The 22,521-nt window shown below is 43.2% G+C and overlaps 1 protein-coding gene across 1 annotated transcript in view; it reads right to left on the bottom strand.

The window, feature by feature from the left end:
• LOC126260759 (uncharacterized) overlaps positions 1-22,521 on the bottom strand; it is a 1,547,391-nt gene that overhangs the window by 1,185,075 nt on the left and 339,795 nt on the right. Inside the window, exon 24 of the mRNA XM_049958097.1 lies at positions 11,900-14,284. Coding sequence (XP_049814054.1) covers positions 11,900-14,284 — 2,385 coding nt within the window. The remainder of the gene's footprint in view (positions 1-11,899; positions 14,285-22,521) is intronic.

Genomic DNA, 22,521 nt, shown 5'->3' with positions numbered 1-22,521 from the left:
TGCTAAGATGGCGACCGCTCAACAGAAAGCTTTTTGTGTTATTGAGTACGGCAGACGTGAATCGACGACAGTTGTTCAGCGTGCATTTCGAACGAAGTATGGTGTTAAACGTCCTGATAGGTGGTGTATTAAACGTTGGTATAAACAGTTTACAGAGAATGGGTGTTTGTGCAAAAGGGGAAAATTCTGGACGGCCAAGAAAGAGTGATGAAAATGTAGCACGCATCCAGCAAGCATTTGTTCGCAGCCCAGGAAAATCGACTCGCAGAGCTAGCAGAGAGCTGCAAATTCCACAATCAACTGTATGGAGAGTCCTACGAAAAAGGTTAGTTATGAAACCTTATCGTCTGAAATTGGTTCAAGCACTGTCTGCAGCTGATAAGATTAAAAGAATCGATTTCTGTGATTTTATCCTTGCTCAAATGGAAACAGATGAATCTTTCGTTTCAAAGATTGTGTTTAGTGATGAAGCAACTTTCCACACTAACGGGAAAGTCAACCGTCACAATGTCTGTATATGGGGCACTGAGAATCCGCGGGAAACAACTCAGTATGAACGTGACTCGCCTAAGGTGAACGTTTTCTGTGCCATTTCAGCCAATAAAGTTTTTGGTCCCTTTTTCTTCGAAGGTGCTACTGTAACTGGACTACAGTATCTGGAGATGTTAGAGAATTGGCTGTTCCCTCAGCTCGAACAAGAAGCACAACAATTCATATTTCAGTAGGATGGAGCGCCACCACATTGGCACTTATCTGTCCGTAACTACCTGAACGTCAACTACCCGAGGCGATGGATCGGCCGCCAGGCAGCCCGTGACAGAACACTTCATCACTGGCCTCCAAGAGGCCATGATCTTACCCCCTGCGATTTTTTCTTATGGGGGTATGTTAAGGATATGGTGTTTCGGCCACCTCTCCCAGCCACCATTGATGATTTGAAACGAGAAATAACAGCAGCTATCCAAACTGTTACGCCTGATATGCTACAGAGAGTGTGGAACGAGTTGGAGTATCGGGTTGATGTTGCTCGAGTGTCTGGACGGGGCCATATTGAACATCTCTGAACTTGTTTTTGAGTGAAAAAAAACCTTTTTAAATCCTCTTTGTAATGATGTATAACAGAAGGTTATATTATGTTTCTTTCATTAAATACACATTTTTAAAGTTGTGGTATTCTTTTTGAATCACCCTGTATTTTATCATGGTCTGGTAGAGATTCCGAAATCAGATATTGGATTTTAAGATACACCCAGGAGCAGATACCGACTCAGATCACAGTCTAGTAATGATGAGGAGTAGGCTGATGTTTAACTGAGTAGTCAGGAAGAGTCAGTGAGCGAAGAAGGGGGATACGGAAGTTGTAAGGAATGAAGAGATACGCCTGAAGTTCTTTGAGCCTAGAGATACTCCAATGAGGTGTATGCAGCTTAGCTAAAAGAGAACTGATATATCTAAAAAGGGCAATCACAGATGCTGGAACGAAAATCATGAGTAAAAATAAGGTAACTGCGAAAAATCATTGGTAACAGGAGAAATACTTCAGTTGATCGATGATAGAAGGAAGTACAAAAACTTACAGAAAAATTCAGAAATACAGAAATACAACTCAGTTAGTAAATAAATAAATAGGAAGAGCAAGGAAGCTAGGGCAAAATGGCTGCATCAAAAATGTAAAGAAATCGGAAAAAAAATGATTGTCGGAACGACGTATCCAGCATATAAAAGAGTAAAAACAAACTTCGGTGAAATTAAAATCAATGCCAGTAACATCAAGAGTTCAACGGGAATTCCACTGTTAAATGCAGTGGGGGGAGTGGATAGGCGGAAAGATTACACTGACGGTCTCTATGATAGGCAAGACTAATGACGTGATAGAGGAAGATACGGAAGGCGACAGAAAAGAAGCTGGGGATCCAGTATTAGAATCAGAATTTAAAAGAACTCTGGACGACCTATGATGGAATAAGGCAGAACGGATGGAAATATTCCATCAGAGTTTCTAAAATCACTAGGGAAAGTACAGACAAAACGGCTATTCACGTTGAGTGAGCAGAACGTATGAGACTGGCGATATACCATCAGACTCAAGGAAAAACATCATCCACGCAATTCGGAAGACAGCATGAGCCAACAAGTGCAAAATTATCGCACAATCATCTTAACAGCTCTTGCACCCATGTTGCTGACAATAATAATGTAGAGCAGGCTGGAAAAGATACCTGAGAGGGTGTTTTGTGATGATCAGTTTGGCTTTAGGAAAGTTAAATGCACCAGGGAGAAAGTTCTGATGTCGCGATTGATAATGGAAGCAAAACTTAAGAAAAATCGACACACGTTCATACGATCTGTCGACCTGAAAAAAGCGTTCGATAGTGTAAAATGGTGCAACATGTTCGAAATTCTAAGAAAAATATGAGTAAACTGTAGGGAAAGACGGGTAATATACAATATGTGCAACAACCTAGAGCAAGTAATAAGACTGGAAGACCAAGAACGAACAGATTAAAGAGACTGTAAAACAGGGATGAAGAGTTGCACCATTACTGTTCTATCTACACTCCTGGAAATTGAAATAAGAACACCGCGAAATCATTGTCCCAGGAAGGGGACACTTTATTGACACATTCCTGGGGTCAGATACATCACATGATCACACTGACAGAACCACAGGCACATAGACACAGGCAACAGAGCATGCACAATGTCGGCACTAGTACAGTGTATATCCACCTTTCGCAGCAATGCAGGCTGCTATTCTCCCATGGAGACGATCGTAGAGATGCTGGATGTAGTCCTGTGGAACGGCTTGCCATGCCATTTCCACCTGGCGCCTCAGTTGGACCAGCGTTCGTGCTGGACGTGCAGACCGCGTGAGACGACGCTTCATCCAGTCCCAAACATGCTCAATGGCGGACAGATCCGGAGATCTTGCTGGCCAGGGTAGTTGACTTACACCTTCTAGAGCACGTTGGGTGGCACGGGATACATGCGGACGTGCATTGTCCTGTTGGAACAGCAAGTTCCCTTGCCGGTCTAGGAATGGTAGAACGATGGGTTCGATGACGGTTTGGATGTACCGTGCACTATTCAGTGTCCCCTCGACGATCACCAGTGGTGTACGGCCAGTGTAGGAGATCGCTCCCCACACCATGATGCCGGGTGTTGGCCCTGTGTGCCTCGGTCGTATGCAGTCCTGATTGTGGCGCTCACCTGCACGGCGCCAAACACGCATACGACCATCATTGGCACCAAGGCAGAAGCGACTCTCATCGCTGAAGACGACACGTCTCCATTCGTCCCTCCATTCACGCCTGTCGCGACACCACTGGAGGCGGGCTGCACGATGTTGGGGCGTGGGCGGAAGACGGCCTAACGGTGTGCGGGACCGTAGCCCAGCTTCATGGAGACGGTTGCGAATGGTCCTCGCCGATACCCCAGGAGCAACAGTGTCCCTAATTTGCTGGGAAGTGGCGGTGCGGTCCCCTACGGCACTGCGTAGGATCCTACGGTCTTGGCGTGCATCCGTGCGTCGCTGCGGTCCGGTCCCAGGTCGACGGGCACGTGCACCTTCCGCCGACCACTGGCGACAACATCGATGTACTGTGGAGACCTCACGCCCAACGTGTTAAGCAATTCGGCGGTACGTCCACCCGGCCTCCCGCATGCCCACTATACGCCCTCGCTCAAAGTCCGTCAACTGCACATACGGTTCACGTCCACGCTGTCGCGGCATGCTACCAGTGTTAAAGACTGCGATGGAGCTCCGTATGCCACGGCAAACTGGCTGACACTGACGGCGGCGGTGCACAAATGCTGCGCAGCTAGCGCCATTCGACGGCCAACACCGCGGTTCCTGGTGTGTCCGCTGTGCCGTGCGTGTGATCATTGCTTGTACAGCCCTCTCGCAGTGTCCGGAGCAAGTATGGTGGGTCTGACACACCGGTGTCAATGTGTTCTTTTTTCCATTTCCAGGAGTGTATATATCAGAGAAGCAAAATAGAAGAGAGGTTCAATGTGAGGATTAAAATTCATTGTGAGATGATATCACTGATTAGGCTCACTAATGACACTGCTATCCTGAGTGAAAGTGAAGAAGAATTGCACGAAATGTTGAATGGAATGAACAGTCTAATGAGTACAGAATAAGGATTGAGAGTAAATCGAAGAAAGACGACAGTAGTGAGCAGTAGCAGCAATGAGAACAAGGAGAAATTTAACATTACAGTTGCGGATCACAAAGTAGACGAGGTTAAGGAATTCTGCTACCTAGGAAGCAGAATAACCTATGGCGGACGAAGCAAGAACGACATAAAAAGCAGACTAGCACTGGTGAAAAAGGCATTTTTGGCCCAGAGAAGACTGCTAGTAACTTAACTGGAGGAAGAAGTTTCTGAGACTGTACGTTTTGAGCACAACATTGTATGATAGTGAGACATGGACTGTGGGAAAACCAGAACGGAGAAGAATTGAAGTCATGTTGAAAATTAGGTGGACACACAACGCAGGAAGTGAGGAGCTTCTCCACAGAACCGGCGAGGAAAGGAACATATGCAAAACACTGACAAAAGAAGGGACAGGATGACAGCACGTCTGTTAAGGAATCAGGGGATAGCTTCAACGATACAAGAGGGGGCTGTTGAGGGTAAAAATTGTGCAGGAAGACAGAGCTTGGAATATGTCTAGCAAATAATTGACGATGTAAGGCGCAATTTTTACTATGAGATGAAAAGGTTGGCACGGGAGAGGGATTCGTGGTGGGCCACATCAAACCAATCAGAATACTGATGACACAAAAAAGCCAGCCTAGTAACCCGTTTAGGAGGGTTAGATAAAGACCAGCTCATCATCCCCAGGTTCAACAAAACGCCCCTCTGGCAACTGGAAACTGCCTCTGAGTTCCACAGTATGTGTAGCTGCCAAATCAGTAACTTTTTTTTTCTTCTTTCATACACAATGATACTTCTCATTCGTGAAATAGGATAGTTCTGTGTCTCTTGGCTGTAGGCGACTGTAATGGTTGTGTGTACCTGTGAAATAGCAGAGTTGTGCGTCTGTTGAGTGTAGGTGACTCTAATGGTTTTGTTTAGTGTGGTTACATGTTCGTGTTGTCTCGTGATGAGGTCAGGGACTGGATGAAACCCAATGTCGGCACATACCCTGCTCTCCACGAATAACACAGACGGATCACCTACAACAGTGCCATATGCCCTCACTTCGTGAGATACTGAGGGTAGGTATGGAATTTCATCCAGAATATTAGTGATCGGGCGTTAACGCCGTCACCTCTCCTCCCGTTGCTGGCGCTGAAACTTACTTCCACCACTTTCACACAGTCATGCATTAGTAACCTTGCCTACAGAAGCATTAGGTTGGTGCATAAGTTCACAGCGTTTTCCCATAAGTTTAATAGACACAACAGACACGCTCAACAGAGACATTAGTCACCAATAATATAATCTGCTTCGCTATTTGCAACAGTCAGTCAAGGCTGGGGTAACTTTTCGACTCAGCGACTGTAGAAATAAGGTTGAGGGGGTTGGGTTGTTTGTGGGAGGAGACCAGACAGCGAGGTCATCGGTCTCATCGGATTAGGTAAGGATGGGGAAGGAAGTCGGCCGTGCCCTTTCAAAGGAACCATCCCAGCATTTGCCTGGAGCGATTTAGGGAAATCACGGAAAACATAAATGAGGATGGCCGGACGAGGGATTGAACCGTCGTACTCTCGAATGCGAGTCCAGTGTGCTACCACTGCGCCACCTCGCTCAGTGAAATCACGTTGTCCTAATGCGTAAAAAACTCGCCAAGCCATGTTTGGAATGCATTTTCATATGGAAAGGAAGTCCCTTGAAAGATAGGAGGCGAAAATCTGAGGGCGTAAGTTGAGGGGAATAAGGTGGGTTCGGAATGACTTCCCAAACCAACAACTGTACAGTGTTTTCTGTCATTCTAGCAGAATGTGGGTGGGAGTTATCGTGGAGTAGCATCATCTTCCTGGTCATTGTTGTTGGTTTGCGTCTGCAAGACGTCGCAATTGTTGCCAATAAATGTCAGCAGTGATGGTTACATCTAATGGAAGAAATTCATAGTGCAGCGCACTGTCACTGTTCCTCCAGATGCATAACATTATCCTTTGCGTGTGCAGAAATGTCTTCGTACCGGGACTTCCTGCTTTGTTTGGTCTCACCATTCCTTTCTTTTCCTTGTTGTTGTTGTTGTGGTCTTCAGTCCTGAGACTGGTTTGATGCAGCTCTCCATGCTACTCTATCCTGTGCAAGCTTCTTCATCTCCCAGTACCTACTGCAACCTACATCCTTCTGAATCTGCTTAGTGTATTCATCTCTTGGTCTCCCTCTAGGATTTTGGCCTTCCACGCTGACCTCCAATGCTAAATTGGTGATCCCTTGATGCCTCAGAACATGTCCTACCAACCGATCCCTTCTTCTAGTCAAGTTGTGCCGCAAACTTCTCTTCTCCCCAATCCTATTCAATACCTCCTCATTAGTTACGTGATCTACCCACCTTATCTTCAGCATTCTTCTGTAGCACCACATTTCGAAAGCTTCTATTCTCTTCTTGTCCAAACTGGTTATCGTCCATGTTTCACTTCCATACATGGCTACACTCCATACAAATACTTTCAGAAACGACTTCCTGACACTTAAATCTATACTCGATGTTAACAAATTTCTCTTCTTCAGAAACGATTTCATTGCCATTACCAGTCTACATTTTATATCCTCTCTACTTCGTCCATCATCAGTTATGTTGCTCCCTAAATAGCAAAACTCCTTTACTACTTTGTCTCATTTCCTAATCTAATCCCCTCAGCATCACCCGATTTAATTTGACTACATTCCATTATCCTCGTTTTGCTTTTGTTGGTGTTCATCTTATATCCTCCTTTCAAGACACTGTCCATTCCGATCAACTGCTCTTCCAAGTCCTTTGCTGTCTCTGACAGAATTACAATGTCATCGGCGAACCTCAAAGTTTTTACTTCTTCTCCATGAATTTTAATACCTACTCCGAATTTTTCTTTTGTTTCCTTTACTGCTTGCTCAATATACAGATTGAATAACATCGAGGAGAGGCTACAACCCAGTCTCACTCCTTTCCCAACCACTGCTCCCTTTCATGCCCCTCGACTCTTATAACTGCAATCTTGTTTTGTGTACAAATTGTAAATAGCCTTTCGCTCCCTGTGTTTTACCCCTGCCACCTCCAGAATTTGAAAGAGAGTATTCCAGTTAACGTTGTCAAAAGCTTTCTCTAAGTCTACAAATGCTAGAAACGTAGGTTTGCCTTTTCTTAATCTTTCTTCTAAGATAAGTCGTAAGGTTAGTATTGCCTCACGTGTTCCAACATTTCTACGGAATCCAAACTGATCTTCCCCGAGGTCCGCTTCTACCAGTTTTTCCATTCGTCTGTAAAGAATTCGCGTTAGTATTTTGCAGCTGTGACTTATTAAACTGATAGTTCGGTAATTTTCACATCTGTCAACACCTGCTTTCTTTGGGATTGGAATTATTATATTCTTCTTGAAGTCTGAGGGTATTTCGCCTGTCTCATACATCTTGCTCACCAGATGGTAGAGTTTTGTCATGACTGGCTCTCCCAAGGCCATCAGTAGTTCTAACGGAATGTTGTCTACTCCCGGGGCCTTGTTTCGGCTCAGGTCTTTCAGTGCTCTGTCAAACTCTTCACGCAGTATCTTATCTCCCATTTCATCTTCATCTACATCCTCTTCCATTTCCATAATATTGTCCTCAAGTACATCGCCCTTGTATAAACCCTCTATATACTCCTTCCACTTTTCTGCCTTCCCTTCTTTGCTTAGAACTGGGTAGCCATCTGAGCTCTTGATATTCATACAAGTGGTTCTCTTCTCTCCAAAGGTCTCTTTAATTTTCCTGTAGGCTGTATCTATCTTACCCCTAGTGAGACAAGCCTCTATATCCTTACATTTGTCCTCTAGCCATCCCTGCTTAGCCATTTTGCACTTCCTGTCGATCTCATTTTTGAGACGTTTGTATTCCTTTTTGCCTGCTTCATTTACTGCATTTTTATATTTTCTCCTTTCATCAATTAAATTCAATATTTCTTCTGTTACCCAAGGATTTCTATTAGCCCTCGTCTTTTTACCTACTTGATCCTCTGCTGCCTTCACTACTTCATCCCTCAGAGCTACCCATTCTTCTTCTACTGTATTTCTTTCCCCCATTCCTGTCAATTGTTCCCTTATGCTCTCCCTGAAACTCTCTACAACCTCTGGTTCTTTCAGTTTATCCAGGTCCCATCTCCTTAAATTCCCACCTTTTTGTAGTTTCTTCAGTTTCAATCTGCAGTTCATAACCAATAGATTGTGGTCAGAATCCACATCTGCCCCTGGAAATGTCTTACAATTTAAGACCCGGTTCCTAAATCTCTGTCTAACCATTATATAATCTATCTGATACCTTTTAGTATCTCCAGGATTCTTCCAGGTATACAACCTTCTTTTATGATTCTTGAACCAAGTGTTAGCTATGATTAAGTTATGCTCTGTGCAAAACTCTACAAGGCGGCTTCCTCTTTCATTTCTTCCCCCCAATCCATACTCACCTACTATGTTTCCTTCTCTCCCTTTTCCTACTGACGAATTCCAGTCATCCATGACTATTAAATTTTCGTCTCCCTTCACTACCTGAATAATTTCTTTTATCTCGTCATACATTTCATCAATTTCTTCATCATCTGCAGAGCTAGTTGGCATATAAACTTGTACTACTGTAGTAGGCATGGGCTTTGTGTATCTTGGCCACAATAATGCGTTCACTATGCTGTTTATAGTAGCTAACCCGCACTCCTATTTTTTATTCATTATTAAACCTACTCCTGCATTACCCCTATTTGATTTTGTATTTATAACCCTGTAATCACCTGACCAAAAGTCTCGTTCCTCCTGCCACCGAACTTCACCTATCCATTTCCCTTTTTAAATTTTCTAACCTACCTGCCCGATTAAGGGATCTGACATTCCACGCTCCGATCCGTAGAATGCCAGTTTTCTTTCTCCTGATAACGACGTCCTCTTGAGTAGTCCCCGCCCGGAGATCCGAAGGGGGACTATTTTACCTCCGGAATATTTTACCCAAGAGGACACCATCATCATTTAATCATACAGTAAAGCTGCATGTCCTCGGGAAAAATTACGGCTGTAGTTTCCCCCTGCTTTCAGCCGTTCGCAGTACCAGCACAGCAAGACCGTTTTGGTTAATGTTAGAAGGCCAGATCAGTCAATCATCCAGCCTGTTGCCCCTGCAACTACTGAAAAGGCTGCTGCCCCTCTTCAGGAACCACATGTTTGTCTGGCCTCTCAACAGATACCCCTCCGTTGTGGTTGCACCTACGGTACGGCCATCTGTATCGCTGAGGCACGCAAGCCTCCCCACCAACGGCAAGGTCCATGGTTCATGGGGGGGTTCTTTTCCTTACATTAGCATAAAGACACTATTTCCCGTCAACAGTAACGATACGGAATAGGGATGATGTGTGTGCGCACGAGCCGACTGATGACGAGCCAGCAGAGATGAACATATGGCCAGCCACCTGCTGATTTTTGTGATTTTGGCGTACAGCATGCGGTTAAAATACGCCCGATTTCTCGACCTTCCCCATTGCATGCATATGTCGGACGATGGAGGAATGTTCATCACATTTGCCAGTTCTCGAATATACTGACGTGGATCGTTGTGGATTAATGCCTCCAAAGGATCTTCATTAAATCACGAAAGTCTTCCTGAAGACTGAGAGTCACTAATGTCAAGACAATCCTCCTTAAAACGAGAAAACCATTTTCTTGCCATGCTCTGTCCAATGGCGTTGTCTCCAAACAAGGTGCAAATTTTTCTGCTTCCCTCCGCTGCCGTCACCCCTCTACCGCAATGAAACAGAAGACTACATCGGACGTCCAAATTTCTTCAATTGGCACTCGATTTCCTAGCGTCCACAGCTACTTTTGCTATCTCCAAACGACATCGTCATCAGTGATCTGCCAAAAGGCAGATTTCCACACGGTAGTTCTCCAGGCTGTCTGGTCTTCTGCCTCTTCAGGTCTGCATAATTTTCTCTTCCCTTTATGTCGTCTATCATCTTGTATCTCCTTCTTCCTCTCAGTCTTCTCCCACAAACCAATCCTTCCAAAGCATCTTTTTCCTTCCTCTTACAATCTTCAGCTGACTTCTCTCACCGACCCTTTCCAATACTCTTTCATTACTCACTCTTTCCATCCAGCTTATTCTCTCCATTCTCCTCCACGTCCGCATCTCAAATGCTTCTAACCTTTTTTCATCCTCTCGTCTCAGCGTCCATGTTTCTGCCCCATATAGTGCCACACTCCGGACAAAACATTTGCCAAGCCTTTTCCTTAGACCTTCATCTGATTTGCCACATAAGAGTCTCCTATTTCTGTTGAATGCCTCCTTCGGTATTGAAATTCGAGTTTTCACCTCCTGGTGACATCTCAAGTCTTCAGTTATTGTGCTTCCAAGATATTTAAATGCACTTACTTGGCTAATGGTCGACTGTCCTATTTTAATATTGGGCAGACTGCATCTTGTACTGATGACCATACTCTAGAGGTTTTTGCTGTGTTTATTTACATCCCATATTCCACACAAGCTTCATTCAGATCTTTCAGCATGTTATTCACTGTCCACTCACTTTCTACCACTAATACCATGTCATCAGCAAATCTTATACATTCTATTCTCTTCCCACCAATACATATTCCTCTTTTCCCATCTAAGCCTTTCGCAATAATATCTTCGAGGTATGCGTTAAACAACAGCGGGGAAAGGCAACAATCTTGTCTAGCACCTCGTCCAATGCTGCTTCCTTCTGACATTTCATTTCCAATTCTTATGCTTACTTTCTAGTGTAAACATAGATTTCTTTCCAATCTACTCCTTCCCTCTTCAAAATATTCATCAGCTTGTACCAATGAACTCTGTCAAAAGCCTTTTCTAAAACTATAAAAACAGCAAAGATTTCTCTACCTTTTTCCATATATCTTTCCCCTATAGTTCTTAACAGACCAATAGCATCTCTTGTTCCTTCTCCTCTTCTAAATCCGAACTGCTCCTCAGAAATCCCTCTATCCAGCTTGTCATATAGCCTTCTATTCAATACTCTCAGCAAGACTTTAGGTGCGTAAGAAATTAGACTGACGGTCCAACGCTCTTCATATATTTTAGTGTTTCTCTTTTTCTCTACTGGTATCATAACTATTGCAAGGAAGTCCTCAGGCCATTACCCTTTGTCATACATCTCGTTACAGAGGTAGACTATTTCTTTCCTTGCCTTGTTTCCCAGACTCTTCAACAGGACTGCTGGCAAATCATCAATTCCACATGCCTTCCTATTCTTCATCTCCTTCAGCGCCTTTTCTACTTCTGCTTCCAAGATGGTGAATCCCTTTCCATCTTCCGGCACATATTGCTCCTCTTCAACCTTAATTTCGCTTTTCGTTTCATCCCCCTTGTACATACATTCAATATATTCTTGGCATCTCATCAAAAACTCCAGTGGTTCTTCTGCTAGAGTACCATCAGCTCTTCCTATTTCCATGTTAGTCCTCTTTCTTTTACGTTCAAAAACTATCTCACTAGCCAGTCTATGCATCATTTCATTTTTCCCTCTTTCTCCATTTTCTCTATTTCATCGCAAACGACAAAATGACAATATGTAAAACTAAGTAAGAACAGTGCACTACAAATAAAAAAATGACAGTCGATAAATAACAGCATAACAACCGGAATACTACCGTGCAAAAGAAAAAAAAACGCTACGAACGTATGCACCGACATAGCAGTTAGCCACTGAGAAGTGATATGCTAGACAACGGCAGTTGCATACTTACCGCAAATAAGGCGTCAGCTGGTGTCGGTTCCGGCTGGTGGACCACCTGCTCCAGCGGCAGCTGCTGCTCGACGACGGCCAGCCCCTGCCTGAGCTCCCGCAGCGGCTGCGCCAGAGCCTCCAGCAGCGGAGCAGCGGGGACAGCCTCGCCGGCCTCCTCCAGCGCCGTCTGTAGCACGACGGCGGCGAGCGCGCGGTGCAGCTCCTCCGCCGGACGAGCCAGCGTCTGCAGCTGGGACGCGCTCGCCTCCTCGGCCATGGCCACTTCGCCACCCTCTAGCACCACCTGCTGTTCCGCAACTGCCGTCTCTTTCGCCAGCTCCGACGCCGGCATCGCCAGGGTCTCGAGCTTCGACAGGCTGGCCTCGTCTGCCAGCGACGTGTCCCTACCTTCGAGAGCGACCTGCTGCTCTGCAACGGCCACCGCCTTGAGCTCTTCCTTTAGCGACTCGGCAGTCGTCTGCAGCTGGCTCACGCTCGGCCCTTCCGACAGTGATGCTTCTCTCTGTTCCAGGACTTGCTGCTGTTCTGCTACAGCGGTGGCTCTCGTCGGCTCTTGAGAGGCCACTGCGAAGGTCTCCGGTTCAGCCTCCGCTCTTTCCCCCACTGCCGACTCTTTAAAGGTTTCCATTACATCGTGTTGAGTAGCTACAGCAGCCTGTTTCAGCGATTCCTGGGCAGATGCAGCTTGCTTTTTCAGCTCAGATAGACCTCCAGCTTCGGAGAACGACTCGTCCCTCGCCTCGAGAACCGTCTCTTGCTGTGCTGTAGCTAACATTTTCTGAGCTTCTGTTGTAGGACTTGCGGCCGTTTTTACCTTAGATATGCCACTTTCCTCAGAAATACTTTGGCCGGCAGCCTCGAGCACAGTCGGTTCGTCTGCAGTTGCGATTCCGTGATGCACTTCGTGAGCAGACTTTGCCACTGTTTTCAGCTGTGAGAGACTCTCTGCTTCTGACGTAATGTGTCCTGCTGTCTCTAGAGCCACTGGCTGCTCAGACGAGACGGCGCCTTCCCGTAACTCTACACCGGGCGCAGCCACTTCTTTCAAACGAGACACACTCTCTTTGTCAGAAAGAGACTGCTCTCTGGCTTCGAGTGCCACTTGCTGTTCAGCTACCGCAATTCCCTTTTGAGCTTCTGACAATTCCAACGCCTCTGTTCGCAGTTGTGAAACACTCTCCTGATCAGACAGTGACTGCTCTCTCCCTTCTAAGATTATTTCCTCTCGAGTGGTGGCTATACCTTTTCGCTGCTCTTCTGTGGAAACAGCCGCTGTTTTCAGTTCTGATGCACCGAGCTGCTCAGCAATAGATGCGTCCCTCGCTTCTAAAGCAGTTTGCTGCAGCACTCCAGCGACATGGCGGCTGGGTTCATCGGAGACAGAAGCCAAGGTTTCCATCTGCGAGACGTTTGTGCCATCAGAGATAGATTCGTCTTTCGCTTCCAAGATAACGTGTTCCTGTACTGTGGCGACGGCTTTCAGAGGTTCTTCGGCAGATTTAGCCGTCTCCTTTAGCTTGGCGATGTCAGCAGTTCCTGAAAGTGAGGTGCCTTTCGCTTCTAATGTAGTCTGTTGTTCGACAGCCACTGCAGCCGCGTGTGTTTCTTTGAGGAGTGTCGCTTGGGCCTTGAGAGCAGAAATGTCTTCCTTTCCAGAGAGAGAAACCTCTTTTCCTTCCATGACTAGCTGCTGTTCTGTTGTTGCCAATGCTAGTCTCTTTTCTTCAGCTGGAGTTGCTAACGTCTTCAGCGCTGACACACCCTCCTTTTCGGACAGTGATGCGTCCCTCGCCTCCAGAACGTCTGCCTGCTGCTTGGAAGCTACCTGCCTGAGAGGCTCTTCTGTCGACACCACCTCAGTCTTTAGGTCAGACATGTCGGTCGCGTCTGAGATTGAAACGTCCTTGGCCTCCATCAGGACCTGCTGCTGCACCGTCGCCACAGCGAGCTGCAGCTCCCTCAGAGGCTGCGCCACCTCCTTCAGCAGTGAAAGGCTCTCGGCCGCGGACACTCGTCCGGCGGCCTCCAGCGCCGCCTGCTGCTCCACCGTCGCTATGCCGCGCTGCACCTCTCGCAAGGGCTGGGCCAGCGTCTCCAGCACGGATGCTGAGGTCCTGTCTGCCAGCGAGTCTCCCTTAGCCTCCAGCGCCACCTGCTGCTGGACTTGAGCCACGTTCCTCTCCAGCTCGCGCAGCGGCTCTGCGAACGTCTGGAGCAGCGAGACCACGTCGCTGGCGCTGGACAGCGTCGCCTCTGGAGCCTCCAGCAGGTGCTGGAGTTCGGCCTGCGCTAGGCCGCGGCTCACCTCCTCCAGGGGCCGGGCCAGCACTGCCACCGCTGCCTGTTTCTGAGATAGGGCCTCTGCTCGCTCTCCGAGCACAACCTGCCAAAAGAAGCAGTGGCATACATACACTGGCTTACCACAGAGTGTGTGTTTATTCAAATGGTTCAAATGGCTCTGAGCACTATGGGACTCAACTGCTGTGGTCATCAGTCCCCTAGAACTTAGAACTACTTAAACCTAACTAACCTAAGGACATCGCACACATCCATGCACGAGGCAGGATTCGAACCTGCGACCGTAGCAGTCGCACGGTTCCGGACTGCGCGCCTAGAACCGCGAGACCACCGCGGCCAGCTGTGTGTTTATTACTATTAACTATTGAGACACAGTGCTTATGACAAGTTTTAACAAAATATTGATCATGCGCTGAAACTTTATTGATATTGTTAATCTGCTTACACTTCAGCAACAGCGGGATGTATTAAATATTATCACATAACATTTACTCAAATGAAACTATGTGGCTCCAGAGACCTTTTGAAGTCTCAGAGATCTATGACGTATATTGGCAGACTGAAGGAAAGAATTAAAATATGTATCAAGACCAGATTCAAACCCGAGTCTCCTGCTCACTAGGCAGATGCACTAACACTATGCCTCTGTTTCAGGCAGGATCCCTCGTTTCATTCGATGCTAGTCCAGTACAGTTGGAGAGCTTCAGCAACGCAGTTCGGGCTTAAGGAGAATATCAAGTATCAAGTGGGCTGAGGCTTGAAAGGGAATTTGGGTTGAGGAGGGAGGCCTGCTAGGATAGTCTGTGCAGTTGTGCAAAGCCACTGTCCCAGGGTGACGTAGTGGTTAGCCCATCTACTTAGTGAACAGATGATCCTGGTTCAAATTCTAAATTTTAATTCATCATTTCGGACTGCACATACATAACATAATGATTAACTATCGAGACCCTTGGGTTTTTCCACAATGAAATGCAAACGTCACACACCCACCCACCCACCCACACCCGCACACGACCACACACACACACACACACACACACACTCACTCACACACACACAAAGAGCAAAAAAAAGGAATGCAGAGGACATCAATATTTATTTGAATAAAAAACTCAGATTAAAATTATTGGGACACTCATGTGGTTGCAACTGACAGCTCGAAAAAAAAGTGTACATAACTAATTTGTAATCACAATTAACCGCCTGACAGAGGGTTCTTCGAACCACCTTCATGCTTATCTAGCATCTTTGCTTGAAGATTGGTGTACATTCACAGCTCTCGTAAATATTAGTGTTAAATTGAGTAATAACAATTAATTAAGGCAATATTACATCATAAATAAGTAAATTAATATATATTGTAAGCCATCAATTGAAGATTTTACATTTGTTGCGTATTTTCTGGAAATGGAAAACATTTTTAGGCGCGAATTTTGGACTATGATTTGTTTACGTTGTGGTATACTGTAAGTTATGTGATTATTTTAATAAATTAAAGTTTATGTTGTTTGTGTATTCTTATACGCCATCGATTTGATTCTCAAGTAAGCAGCCGAAGTGAAAAGTTCCGAAATAAGTGAAAAGTTTATATAGCATAGGCTCAGTTCTTTGCTTACTTTTTCATTCGTCATGTAAACAATACATGTTAAATCGTTTTTGTTTCTCCAGAAGTTTTGAATTATTATCCGAATTTTAGGCCTGAACTTTCTATGAAATTTAATATATTAGTTGAGTAGCCCACGAAGTTATTCTTGTTTTAACTTAGTCTAAAGCTAAAATGTGTTTACCATGAGTGAGAAGTGTATGACTTGCCGTAGGATTGTTAGTTATGGGGTGTGGTGTGAGGGTTGTTGTAGTTTCTTTCATGTGGATGACTGAAGCGGCGTGGGAATTGGGGAAATAAACAAGGCTCATTGGTTGTGTAGGATTTGCTGTAGAGATAGGAAGATAGTGGAACAGGAGGAGAAGATTGTTGCCCTTCAGGTGGAACTAGATAAAGCGAAACAAGATCTGGAAAGGTTAAGGGGGGGAGAAGGGAAAAGAGAGTTGGGAAGTGACAACAACTTATAGAAGAAATAAGGAATATGACGTTCTCAGACAGTGTGGTTGTGAATGTGGAAAACAGATTTGATCGGTTCTCACAGTTGGAAACTGATGAGCCACAAGTGGATGCAGGAGTAGACAGGACACAACAAACATTCAGTAAGTGTTTGAAAAGCAAGGAGTCACATAAAAGACAAGAAGAAAGTTTTGTTTTTAGGTAGTTCACATGGTAGAGGTGTTGGCAAACTTTTCAGGATGAACTAGGGTCAAGTTATCAGGTCACAAGTTTTTTAAACCTAGTGCAAGTGTGGGTCAGGTGGTAGAGGATATAGGTTCACTTTGCAAAAACTTCACCAAGGAAGACACCGAGGAAATAGTGGGTGGGGTGGGCAACAGCATAGGTAGGAACCCTAATTATTCAACTGAGAGTGACCTGGTAAAGATAGCTTCAGCAGCAAGACTTACTGGTGTAGGGCTTGTGTCTGTCTGAAGCGACACGGCCGGCCTCACTTAAAGCCTTCTGGTAGGAAAGTTAATTTAGAGGTAGAACTGCTGCTTGGATCAGGTATGGGGTCTCACATCAATGTGGTTTCTGTTGACTATCAGCAGGTGGAATTACACTAGGCATGGCCTTCACATCAAGACGAAAGTGAAGGGAAAACTGTCCAGGCTAATAGCAAATAACTTAAGGAGGGGACACTGTCACAAGTGGTAAAGTACTAATGGTTACAAGTGACAGATCAGCAGTTTTTTTAGGGTATGGAGGGCAGAAACAAAAGGTGTTCAGAGACAGGCTGAAAGTGATATTCACATTGACTAAACAGGCAGCCAGGAAGTAAATTTTAATGCATACAATTCATGCAGACAGCCTCTGATTGAAACTAGATATTCTAAAAAATTGACAGGAAAATTAGGTTCACCCAGTTGCAATTCAGCCAGTGCACAAAATCAGTTACCCTTATTGCATCAGAATATCTGAGGACTAAGCGTAAGCTTAATGAGTTGCTTATCTGTGTTAAAGAATTAGAGTTGAGCAAAGAGTTGGTATAATCTGCCTCTCTGAACATCGTGTGACCACTGGTATAGATATGTTAAATGTTACAGGATTCAGTTAGCTTCTTACTTCTGTAGGGAAAATAAGGAGAAAGGAGGAGTTGCTACATTTGCCAGAAACTGTTTTGATTTCAAGACTACTGATATTAAGCAATTTTGCTCAGAGTAGCACTTAGAAACTTGTGCAACAGAAGTAGTATTTCATATGTCCTTTATTATGGTAGGTATATACAGATCACCTTCATGAATTTTTAAGCTCTTCATAAAAAGTGTTGAAGCTCTGTTGTACCATCTCATGGTAAAAAGCAAGGAAATGGTGGTTGCTGGTGATTTTAATGAGGATTTATCGCAAAGCTCTAACAGTGAACAATAATTATAGTCAGTAACACTATCATTCAATTTAGTTCCTACTGTGAACTTTGCAACTAGGATATGTAAATGCTCTGAGACTGCTACTGATAATATCTTTGTAGACAAATCTAGGGAAAAAAGTCATATCACTAAACCAATAGTAAATGGGCTCTATGATCATGACATGCAGCTTCTTGTGTAGAATGTTAAAACTTGTCAGGATAAATAAAATCTATTAAATCTGAGTGCAGGAGGGTAATAAATAAGATAAAAATTGAGAAATTCATGAAATTGCCCAAAGACATGAACTGGATAGATGTTTACAACACTTCTGACTCAACTGGAAAATACAAAGCATTCATTAATGAAGTTGCCTCTTTTGAAAACTGTTTTTCCCTAAAGGCAACTCAAATCACACAGAGCTCTAAAAATAAACTGTGGATTACACAAGGAATAAAGATATCACGTGGGACAAAAAGGAGACTGTATCTACTATCTAGGAACAGCTCTGATGTTAGAATTGTAATGCATTACAAAGAATACTGCAAAATATTGAAGCAAGTAATCCAGAAATCGAAGCAGCTTTATTATGAGCAAAAGATAATTACATAGGGAAACACTGTATGGGATATAGTGAAGGCAGACAGGGGACTTATGACCAAAGCAGTTGAGTCCCATAGTGCTCAGAGCCATTTTGAAGGCAGACAGGTGGAGCCAAAAAGGAAGAGGAACAGATAGCTCTAAAAATAAATGAGATTGGTAACAAATGCATGTAGTGTTGCAAACTTCTTAAACAAGTACTTCATTTCTGTTACTGACAGCTTGGTTCAAATGGCTCTGAGCACTATGGGACTTAACATCTGTGGTCATCAGTCCCCTAGAACTTAGAACTACTTAAACCTAACTAACCTAAGGACATCACACACATCCATGCCCGAGGCAGGATTCGAACCTGCGACCGTAGCAGTCGTGCGGTTCCGGACTGAGCGCCTTAACCGCGAGACCACCGCGGCCGGCTGACAGCTTGGGGTTATCAGGTTTAGTAAACAGTGCAATGGAGTATCGAAGACCAGTCTTTAAAAATAACTACAGTGAAACAGAAATGACACTCATATCTCCCAAAGAAATCCTTAAAATGTAAGTATTACAGTGGGTATGAAAACATATCAACAAAGTTAAAGGGTGTGCATGTGAGTTGAGTTCTCTCTTAAGTTATTTGTGTAATCAATCTCTTATCAGTGGAACATTTCCAGACTGGCTACAATATGCTGAAGTTAAGGCTCTGTAAAAGAAGGAGGATAAATAGGTACCACCAAACTATTGACCAGTTTCACTTTTGCCAGCTTTTTCAAAAATATTTGAAAAGGTTGTGTTCAAGCGTCTCCTTAAGCATCTGACTGAAAATAATATATTGTCCAAGTCACAGTTTGGATTTCTTCAGGTTTCTGATATAGAGAAAGCTATTTACATTTACAGTGAGAATGTACACTAATTCATTAGATAATAAATTAGAGGCTAATGGAATTTTCTGTGATCTGTCAAAAGCCTTTGACTGTGTGAACCACAGTACTCTCTTAAGTAAACTAGAATATTATGGTGTCGTTGGCAATGCTGTGAAATGATTAGAGTGTTATCCATCTAACAGGAAACAAGGGGTGTCATTGCAAAATACCTGTGCAGTAAAAGTTAGTCTTCATCTAAGTGAGAATTAATTACGTGTGGTGCTCGTCAAGGTTCCATCTTGGGTCGATTGCTTTTTCTTGTGTCCATTAATGACCTCTCGTCTGTTACATTGCCAGATGCTAAGTTTGTTTTGTTTGCAGATGATACAAACATTGCAATAAGTAGCAGGTCAAGTACAAATTTGGAAACATATGCTAATCAAATTTTCACTGACATTAGTAAATGGTTTAAAGATAATTGATTGTCATTAAACTTTGAGAAGACCCACTATATGCAGTTCAGAACCTGTAAGAGATTTCCTTCCAGCATGTGTATAACATATGAAGATATGCAGATTGAAGATGCTGACAGTGTTAAATTTCTGGGATTACAACTTGATAATAAATTCAGTTGGGGAGGGCATACCACAGAATTGCTTAAGTGGCTAAACAAGTCTGTATTTGCAGTGAGAATGATGTCAGATGTAGGAGATAAAAAAAAAGCTTTCATACTTCACGTACTTTCATTCTATTATGTCATATGGGATCATATTCTGGGGCAACTCATCAAACCAACAAAAGTTTTTATTGTGCAAAAGCAAGTGATAAGAATCACTTGTGGTGTAAATTCAAGAACATCATGTATAAACATGTTCAAGGAACTTTGTATTCTAACCACTACTTCTCAGTATATTTATTCCTCAATGAAATTTGTTGCAAGTAATATATCTCTATTTCCAACAAATAGATCAGTACACAGTAACAATACTAGGAATAAGAACCATCTACATAGAGACCTAAAATCACTTGACTGGTCCAAAAAGGGGTCCAATATTCAGGAACACACATTTTCAATAAATTACCAGCAACCATTAAAACTTGGTTTCAGATAACGCACGGTTTAAACAGAGTTTGAAAGACTTTTTGATAGGCAACTCCTTCTACTCTATAGATGAGTATCTTAACAGAGACTGTTAAGCCAACTTAAGTAAAAATGTCTATTAGAGTTCAGTTTTGACAGCATCTGGTAACAACAGTCAAGATTAGGTATTTTGTTTATGATAAATTTATTAATAATGCATAAAAGTGTTTCATTGTGACAGCATATTAATTCTGTAGATATTAGCTATTCCAGTTTACCGCCTTGTAATCACCTATTTCGACAATCTCCTGACAAATGATCAAGGTAGTAAATATTATATTGAAATGTTTTATGTTTTTATGTTATATTTTCCGACATGTTCCACACCCACGAGAATCTTATTTTTTGGGTCTATGGAACGAAAACTTATCTAATCTAATCTCAACCGTTCTGCTCTCGAACAGCACGCGGGAAAAACGTATATTTAAATATCTCGTGCCAGCTCTGATGTCTCTTATTTTATTACAATGATCATTTCTCTCCATGTAGTTGGGTACCGACAAAATAATTTCATACTCTGAGGAAAAAGTTGGTGACTGAAATTTCATGAGAAGATCCCGCCACAAGGAAAAACGTCCTTATTGTTTTAAATGATAGCCGCCGCAATTTGCGCATCATATCTACAGCACTGGTATACATCGAAATTTCCCAGCACGTGACCGAAACGTGCTGGTAGAAGTGTCAAAACAAAACGGCTCAGCCCTTCGGTTGAACCGCTTTCGGCAGCAGCAGCGGCAGTGTTGGAGCTGTGTCTGGCCTACTCAGACAGCTAGAGATGTCATCTGTATTGGCCTGACTAGGGTGCATTATTTCTGCTGCTACCGAAATCCAGTTACCGCACGATATTTCAGGACTGTAGACATGTACTTGTAAACACACAAATTTTTTTTCCAGATCATAATTAAAAATTTATGACTATCCCTCGTATTGGCGTATTTACGAATCTAACCAACAAGACTTAACTAAAAAAGCTATGGGACGTTGTGACACACAAAGTTAAAGCTGCCACTATAAAACAGATCACAGTAACAAAATGCGAATTAAAAGAAGTGAACTGAATGCAAAATGAAATACATCGAGTATTAAATACTGTAAAGTATAATGTAAAGTGTCTGAATATGTGAGAGTATAGTTCATTTTTGCCCATATGTTCATCTTCTATACAATTAATAACATGTAATACGACAGCGAGCAATTCTCGGTCCCCAGTCATGAGATATTTCGCATACTGTAAAGCAAATACTGAGAAATTTCCTCAGAACCGTGTCTTATCGCTAACATAGAACTCAAATGAATGAAGGGGTGATTGTGGATTCTGTCGTCTGCCATGAAATCGTCGTCCCTAAATATCTACTCTTTGTTCAGTTGAGTTTAATTAGAAGCGTATTTCATCTATCATTCCCTCAATAAATGTTGTACTAGACTATTTACTTTTATTCGAAAATTCCTTAGTGTTTTAGAAGGAGTGAGCAAGGGGAAAAACTTTAATTTATGGTTCTAAAACAGTTTATTTTTTCTGGTACATTGTCAAAGAGCTTAATAATATTGCACATTGTTATCTCCCAAAGTTGGTTTCACTAGGATGTACTGTCGATCTTTTCTCTTTCTTGTACTGTATTCATGAATACATCGATAAGTCACGCTATTAGATAGATAGTTGGACCATAATTTCTCCAGTGAGTAAAGGCATTGTGAACCCTTAGTTAACTTTTCAGAAATGCCTACAAGTTACAGAGTGCAGATCCTTCACAAGATTTTGAATATTTAATTTTGTGTATTAATGGCGACCAGCTACCAAAACCTGTATTCAGTGAGTAAAGACATTGTGAACCCTTAGTTAACTTTTCAGAAACGCCTAGAAGTTACAGAGTGCAGATCCTTTACAAGATTTTGAATATTTAATTTTGTGTATTAATGGCGACCAGCTACCAAACCCTGTAGGAGATCCGTTGATGAACACACATAAATAATGATTGCCTTAAATACTCTGTTCAATTTGTTACACGTTCTTGTAAGATTATTTTAATTTAATGCAATAAAAAATAGGTTTTAATGTACTTTCCAAGTTTGAAGCTGATCCATTTGTGCAAAACTAATTAATAACTTTTATTTATTTTGTTCTGTATTTCTACCTATTTCTTACGGCTGGAAAACAATGTTTCATGTTTTTACGGTGTGTTTCATAATCTATGAAGTTCCAAGGATGAGGACGTAAACGTTACGGGTAGCTGAGAAGATGCCTGGACATTTCGCAGCCGATATATGAAAAGAAGAGAGCAATTGGTTACAGAT

The sequence above is a fragment of the Schistocerca nitens genome, chromosome 5 (genome assembly GCF_023898315.1).
Source record: "Schistocerca nitens isolate TAMUIC-IGC-003100 chromosome 5, iqSchNite1.1, whole genome shotgun sequence".
NCBI classification, from domain to species: domain Eukaryota; kingdom Metazoa; phylum Arthropoda; class Insecta; order Orthoptera; family Acrididae; genus Schistocerca; species Schistocerca nitens.
This window is presented reverse-complemented; position numbering and strand designations above follow the sequence as displayed.